At 40.8% G+C, this 8,228-nt stretch overlaps 1 protein-coding gene across 1 annotated transcript; it reads right to left on the reverse strand.

The window, feature by feature from the left end:
* Positions 1–4,097, reverse strand: LOC117538286. The gene is made up of 6 exons (XM_034203884.1): positions 3,959–4,097; positions 3,418–3,750; positions 3,146–3,319; positions 2,583–2,678; positions 2,443–2,486; positions 1–1,289 (listed from the first exon to the last, which is right to left on the reverse strand). The coding sequence occupies exons 1-6, from the start codon at positions 4,011–4,013 to the stop codon at positions 1,014–1,016; spliced, it is 978 nt and encodes a 325-aa protein (XP_034059775.1). The 5' UTR covers positions 4,014–4,097; the 3' UTR covers positions 1–1,013.
* Between the last annotated feature and the right edge of the window lie 4,131 nt (positions 4,098–8,228).

An 8,228-nucleotide genomic window follows, 5' to 3' on the forward strand; every position in this document is an offset into this window, starting at 1 on the left:
TCAGGATACATGTATTTATTATCCTTGCAAGAATGGAAGTAGTCATCACACACAGGGCTGCGTGGGACAAGTAGTTCTCGAGTAGAGTCCTTGATATGCTTATCAATTATAAGAGAGGGTGTGACAGTCAACAAGATGGAAGAATACTCATTCAAAGCAGTATTCTGACATTAGTTCAGATTAGCTAAGGCCTGCGTAAGCAATAAACAGGACAGTCATATGTCTCTCTAGGGGCTGTGTCATCATGCCAATCTTAGGAACATAGCTATCATAACTTCAACACAGTGTCTCATAAGCGGCATCCATGTAGTCAGACATCCGGCTACACACAGCTACATAGGGCCTCTGTTATCATGTGCTACTCTGATATCAGAAGAGAACATTCAGTTTTCTCCCAACAATTACTTTTAGTTTCACTTGAACACAAAGGTTGTTTGCGCAATTATGCAATATCCTGCAAGGTAACAAAGAAAACACAAGTAGGTCACATATCACAAAGCTTCAGTTCTGCTTCAGAAACTCCACTAGTTTGCAAGAAAGCAACTTATGTAGAAGTCAAAGTTAAGAATAAGACACATATAACTTTACACGTATGTAAGAATACATATATGAATATTAATATTATAATGAGAAACAAGTGGACTGACAGTGTCTCACATTTGTATAGTAATAGATGTATATTAAAAAGTGCAGTTTGAGTTGTTACAGTGGAATATTTGTGGACTTTATATTGATTTGCCTCTGGGGAAAAAGTCTTCCTCTCATAGGAGCTCTGCGGTTGAACCGTATCCATGATGGGAGCAGAGGTAGATACACCGCAACTCTTTCTAGATGTCTCACTTGTTTTTTAAGTAAGGCTGGACCATGTGTACGGATACTAACTTGTTCATTTACTCTTCTATCCTGCCTTATATATGTCCTATATTACATTATATGTCTACTGTTTTATTCAAAACTAATCAAATGTTTAATCATAAAAGTTCCTTTGTATGCATTTCCCACAGTGGCCTCCTTCAGGGTGCCTGGGGTAGTTGAGCCAGGTCGTAGAAAGAGTCATTTCCGGCACTTTCAGATTGATTTGTCTGTGATTGCCCAGTGGGTTTCATTTGGTCTTTGGGTAGTTGAGCAACAGAATACAGCACGTTGGCTCTGCTCTCTGCACACGCCCCCCTTGAATCCGTCTCACATCGAGCAGCTGCTGATCCGATATCCTGGAGGAAGGAATTATTAGCATAGAGGCTGTCCGGGTCAGTCGCTTCTTCATGTCTGATTTCATCATATTCAGCTTCCTTGAATTAGAAACAGGGAGAAATAAACAATAAAACACAGATCTGAAGTCAGTAAATCTGATTTGACCACATTCTTAACACCGCTACAGTTGGTTGTTCACATAACAAATACCCAGTACAAGTCTGATCTCTTCAGGAGGTCATTCCTGAAATCCAGAAACAATCAAGGAAAGCAAAGCAACACTAACTACACTATGGCAATGAACCCCATTATTGTATGTTGTGATGGACATTTACAATATTGGCTACACAAACATGTCTTGAAATGACATATCATTTTTGCATTTGCATGCTTAAAACAGAGCAGGTCAACTAATTGTTTCCACCTTACTTTGTATGTTTGAATATTATACAGAATGCTGATCAAGACAAGTCCATAAAATGATTTCCTCAGACTGCTGATTGTGTGTGACCGGAGAATACAGCTTCTAGCTTTGTGAAAGATTGATGATACCAGTATAATCCTAACAACAGCCAATGATACGTAAAATAATATAAATACTGTTATAATACTAAAATAATTATCCTTTATAATGTAAAAAAGATTAGGAAGGACATAAAAATGTAACGATACATATTCAACTTATTTTCTATATTAATTTTCTACTTTTCCTAAAGTCGTTCAATTTTTATTTAGGGCAGTTCTTTTGATAGATCTCCAGTCATTTAATGTTTGATCCAGTTGCTTTAAGCCACTCAATGATGCAGCCTGATTTCCTGTCTGACTTGAATGAAGTGGTTGCTAAAGTCAGCTGGGGTGAACAGATGTGGGCTTTAAGTGTCAGACCTCACAGTTTAAAACCGCTGTCTGGTTTAAACTCCTACGCTTGCCTCAAAAGGTTCATAAAGAGAACCTTGCAGAACACATTTTGTCCACCAGCAGCTTCTGTATTACTACACTTTCCCTACAGTAGGGAAAGAAAAGGGAAGTGTTGTTTTGTACCAAGGATCTTTGTCTTTTAATGAGACCTGATGTTCTAGGTGTTCTTTGTGTTAGTAATGCTGAGCTCAGTAACGAAAAAGGTGTCCTAAACGGCATTAAAGTAAGAAATATGAAATGAATGCCAAAGGTGAAACAGAAACGCCCGAGCCTCACACAGGGGAATGTTTCTGTCGTAAAGCAAACTGAAACCATCTGCCCTCCAACTCTCACCTCTCGTGCGTCTTCCTGTGGCATTACAGCTGTTGAAACAACTTCTGCAAACACATAGGATAACATTTGTTAATATGTCTTGTGGAAGCTTTACTGGTGCATTCACATATACACAATGTGTGTTGGTGTGTGGGTCTTACTCCGTTGTTTCATCATCTTCTTGCTCATAAACTTCAGTAACACCATCAGTAAGGTTATTAAGAGAATGACACCTATGATCAAATATGGTATGCTCCCTGAACAAACACAGAGAAAGAGGAAGTTAATGAGAGAAGCTTGATCACACTTGGACATACTGATCTTTATATATATTATATATATAGACAATACATTCATTTTTATATATTTAGGACATGTAAAAGAAATGTCAAAAGAACAGAACATGTTGTATTCAAAGGATCCTCACTAAGGTGGAATGCATGAGGTTCACTAATTGAACATTGTTTTATCATCGTATCAAGATATTGGGTCTACCATTATATCATTCTTTCACATTTGGAAAGCAGAGAGGAAATTAATGGGACAAATATGTATATTTTCACTCATCAAACAAGCGTTATTTTCATTATGTCATATTCACCACCTTGATGTACTGGACCGATTATTTTAAATAAAAATTGCACTTCCAATTAACATTAAAATCTCCATATACACGTAAAAGGTATATGTATTTGTGTAAGTTCAAATAAGTGCATTGTGTTACCGGCTTCTTGTGTTGCTGGTGGAGTAGTTGTCGTAGTGGTCGTGTTCGATGCAGACACATCGGTGATATTATCTGAGCTGTTTGAAGACAGAGTGGAGCTGTTTGACACTGCTGGTGGCAGAGTTGTAAATGTGTCCACTGTTTCTGGAGTTCTCTTGGGACCGTAAGACGCAGCTGAAAATGATGACACAAAGTACATTCATTTAGCAACTATTTGAACAGTTATTACTTTTGATCAAGGATTGATTTTAAACTAAAGAGCATCAACTTACCATCTGTAACTTTAAGAACCACCTTTATCCATGGATCAGGACCAATCCTCTTCACTCCACAGTAATATATGTTAGTGTCAGACTTTTTCAGATTAGTGAAGGTCACAGATAAATCATTTCCTCTGTTTAATATTTGCATTCTGTTTCCTTGTGTAGTCTTTCCAGATGCTGCTTTGATGATGATGTGTTTGCGTTCGGTGCATGGACTTCTACAAAAGTACTTATCATTAAATCTTACATCAAACACAGTGTTCCAGTCTGAGCATTTGAACGTCACTCTTTCCCCAACACAGCCTCTTATGTTGAGAATCTTCATCTCCACAAAACTCAGAGCTACAAGTGGAAATAAAGGAAACATTAAACATGTTGTATTATTGGTATTTAAGTGTCAATGCTCAAATGAAGTCAAATGTGTACATTATTTATCACATTGATTGAATTAACTATTTGTATCGACAACGTTTAACTTTTTTAAAGAGAACTACTCAATTATTTATTTAGCAAATAAACAAAAAAGCATACAAATAAAAAATGAACTCACCAGAAAGAAGACAAGAGTAGGCAAAGATGTTTATCATGGTGAAAATGAAGAACATAAAGACACGTTAATAATCAGGTCAGGCGACCACAGTCCGTAGAGTATTTCAAAGCATTTCCCTTCCTCTAAACCTTAGAGCTCCACCCTTTCTCTCTCTCACACACACACACACACACACACACACACACACACACACACACACACACACACACACACACACACACACACACACACACACCACACACACACACACACACACACACACACACACACACACACACACACACACACACACACACACACACACACACACACACACACACACACACACACACACACACACACACACACACACACACACACACACACAGTAAGACTGTGTTGGTGTATAGGGGAGTATAACTCAGGAAACTATTATTCATTTAGAATTCGAACAGATAGAACAGCAAGTGCATAAAGTACTAAAGATTGGGGGTGGAGGGCGGGACTTGTCACTTCAAAACCACGGTGTGATCTAGACCAGTGGTTCCCAAACGGTGTGCCGCGGCACACTGGTGTGCCGTGAGGCAAGTCCGGGTGTGCCGTGGGATTTTGTGACAACCATACGTTATTATTGCAATATACAACTACACAAAAATAATATTTTTTTTATTTACTATATCAGTACTTTGTAGGTTTATATGTACGTAATCTGCGCGACTTGCGCGTCCACATCTCCACGTGCAGTGCTGCATAAACATGGCTGAGTCAGCGATAACTTTCGAGGGGTGGAGGTATGCCCATTATTTTGAGTTCGTCCGAAGAATAGACAGGAATGTGACGGTGAGGTGCAAACTGTGTCCAGGCCAGAAGCTGTTATCCACTGCTGTAAACACCACGTGGTCAAACCTCAACACACACCTGCAAAGAACACATGCTAAGGTGAAGCTACCGCACACGCTATTTGTTGTTTGTTTATATCAAGTCGTCTGTTCTTCTTCTCTGTCTTCCAGTTGTTGCCTGTTTTGAATGACAAATACACACTACCGCTGCCTGCTGGTAAGGAAAGTTATTGCCACTCAGGCATGTGCAAGTTCGTACGTGCTCAGCGAGTAAAGTAACGAGTTACTTTATGTAGATAGTAACGAAGTAGTGTAATATATTACTTTTTTTTAAAGTAATATGTAATATATTAAAAAAAAGTAGTAACGACCCCATCTCTGGAGTTGGCGTTCTCTACTCTGATTTACATGAAGAACAACAGGAGGTCACGGGACTCACGGCTCTCTGTTGAACAGGACTTGCGAGTGGTCCTCTCCTCAGTGCCACCAAGGATTACAAAATTCTGCGCGCCCCGACAGGCACATGTATCTCACTGATTTGTAAGTCGGCAACAATATTTACAATAGCACATGTTTCAATGCTGATTGCTGAAATGTTAATTGTGTGACCTGTCTGGTTTAAATGAGTGTGTTGCTGCTTTGATGAAACCTAATTTGATAAAGTTTCAAATTAATTTCTGAAATATTTCGTTAATAAATATTTCATGAGTAATATAGTTGTCTTTGTCACATTTTATTTGGCATTAGTAAATAATTATGCATATTTACAGATATTTTACATGATATGAGTGATAACACGTGTTATAAGGGCTATTTTGCACAATAGGTGTGCCTTGAGATTTTTACTTGTCCTTTGGTGTGCCTTGGGCACAAAAAGTTTGGGAACCACTGATCTAGACTCTGAAGCCTGTCAACATGTCCAGATGAACTCACACACGCTTCAGTGTCTAACACCATCTCTTTTTTATAAAGTTAAAAAAGAGAAAAGGTTTTGAACAAATACACAAGTGATTTAAAATGAATCTAACAACTTGAGAAAACAAATTCCTAACCCCATGCCTAACTCTAACCAGAAACACAACAAGATATCGTTTCTTAATTTCTAAAATACACTTTGAGGGGGCCCTCACTATGGGCTGAGCCCCCTCAATGTGACAGGTTTAAATCACGTTTGACCAAATAGCATAGCTTTGCAATGCAAGTGTTGTGCACCGACAGAAATGTTGAGAGAGTCTCATTTTATGATGTTTTATGGTTGTATTGTTTTCCACTTCCTGTATTGTTTTGTCACTCACCATTTACCTGTCATTCCAGGCTCCCTGATCATCTACCTCTTGTGTCTCCCGCGCTCATCAGCACCAGCCCCGCCCCTGATTGTTCCCACCTGTGTCTTGTTATCCTGTGTTTAAATTCCCCAGTCTCCCATGTGTTCTTGGTCAGTTCGTCTTGTCTTATGCCTCAGACAGATCTATGCTCTCCAGTGAATGCCTATGCTCTCATTGATAACGAGATGTTTTTGTTCCTCACTACGTGAGCGATTTTCTTTTGTAGTCATTTTTGTCATCTCATCTAGACGCAGTGGTTCTCAAACTTTTTCATACCAAGGACCACTTAACCAATAAAAAACACTCGCGGACCACCTTACTCCACAAATATCCAAAATCACATCGCTTTTCTAGAACAAATTACAAATTGCCTGAAAATGATACAAGCAAGTGGCAACATGTGTGACGAAGGTGTTGCGCTGGGCTATATCATGCAATTGAAAGTGAAACTTAAGCTCGCTCCTTTGCGGAGATATTCCCGCGAGAGTGCGGAAAACTTAAATGTATTTATCTATTTTAAATGTGAAATGTTACCAATATACTCACGGAAAACTAGGGGGCGCTCACGGACCACCAGTGGTCCGCGGACCACACTTTGAGAAGCACTGATAGATTAGATTGTGCTTTTCCTGTTCATATTTGGAAAATAAAGTAGCTTACTAATACTTTACCTCTGTCTCCTGGGTCGTGCATTTGGGTCCTATACCCTGAGTTTCTGAGTTCGTAACAGCAAGTGCATAACAAATAACCATAAAGGTGTGTTGCTTAAACAAATCTGAATCTATGAGCCATTGCTTGTGTCCACCACAACTGACTTCAGAGCAGCATTTTAGGGAGTCTCAAAATTATGTTTGATTGGAAACTAGAAAAAAAGAAATGTGTACAAAAAAGATCAAAGCTCTGTGGAGTAATGTGATGGACACACGTCTCACTCTGCGTGAAAATACGATCTGCTGTATTTTATAGGATAAGCAAACAATGATATACAAGAAAAAACTAATATAATTCAATCAGGAGAGACGGTTTTGATGTAAGAATACATATTTATTGCAAAGATACGCAAATGAATGTAATGGTGATTTTGGCGATTAGGCCCCGTTGTGCAGGAAGTATCATTCGGGAGGGTTGAACCGATCAAATGAAACCCCCCTGGGGTCTAGACCCTGGTGGTGGTGAATAGATAGTTGGGTCGGTCTGAAGGGGAGTGGCTTAGCTTGACCCTGGTGGTGGTGAAGGGATAGTTGGGTTCGCTCTGAAGGGGAGGGGCTTAGCTTGACCCTGGTGGTGGTGAATGGATAGTTGGGTTCGGTCTGAAGGGGAGGAGCTTAGTTTGACCCTGGTGGTGGTGAATAGATAGTTGGGTCGGTCTGAAGGGGAGGGGCTTAGCTTGACCCTGGTGGTGGTGAATAGAATAGATAATTGGGTCGGTCTGAAGGGGAGGGGCTTAGCTTGACCCTGGTGGTGGTGAATGGATAGTGGGTTCGGTCTGAAGGGGAGGAGCTTAGTTTGACCCTGGTGGTGGTGAATAGATAGTTGGGTCGGTCTGAAGGGGAGGGGCTTAGCTTGACCCTGGTGGTGCTGAATAGATAATTGGGTCGGTCTGAAGGGGAGGGGCTTAGCTTGACCCTGGTGGTGGTGAATGGATAGTTGGGTTCGCTCTGAAGGGGAGGGGCTTAGCTTGACCCTGGTGGTGGTGAATGGATAGTTGGGTCGGTCTGAAGGGGAGTGGCTTAGCTTGACCCTGGTGGTGGTGAATGGATAGTTGGGTTCGGTCTGAAGGGGAGTGGCTTAGTTTGACCCTGGTGGTGGTGAATGGATAGTTGGGTCGGTCTGAAGGGGAGTGGCTTAGTTTGAACCTGGTGGTGGTGAATGGATAGTTGGGTTCGGTCTGAAGGGGAAGGGGCTTAGCCTGACCCTGGTGGTGGTGAATGGATAGTTGGGTCGGTCTGAAGGGGAGTGGCTTAGATTGACCCTGGTGGTGGTGAATGGATAGTTGGGTTTGGTCTGAAGGGGAGGGGCTTAGCTTGACCCTGGTGGTGGTGAATGGATAGTTGAGTTTCGTCTGAAGAGGAGGGGCTTAGCTTGACCCTGGTGGTGGTGAATGGATAGTTGGAGTCGGTCTGAAGG

Source organism: Gymnodraco acuticeps, unplaced genomic scaffold (genome assembly GCF_902827175.1).
Source record: "Gymnodraco acuticeps unplaced genomic scaffold, fGymAcu1.1, whole genome shotgun sequence".
Taxonomy (NCBI): domain Eukaryota; kingdom Metazoa; phylum Chordata; class Actinopteri; order Perciformes; family Bathydraconidae; genus Gymnodraco; species Gymnodraco acuticeps.

Coding starts and splice junctions, on each gene's coding strand:
- LOC117538286 (XM_034203884.1), bottom strand. CDS start 4,013: ATGTTCTTCATTTTCACCATGATAAACATCTTTGCCTACTCTTGTCTT. Junction 3,751..3,958: donor CTACTCTTGTCTTCTTTCTG/GTGAGTTCATTT, acceptor TTCCACTTGTAG/CTCTGAGTTTTGTGGAGATG. Junction 2,487..2,582: donor GAAGATGATGAAACAACGGA/GTAAGACCCACA, acceptor ATGTGTTTGCAG/AAGTTGTTTCAACAGCTGTA.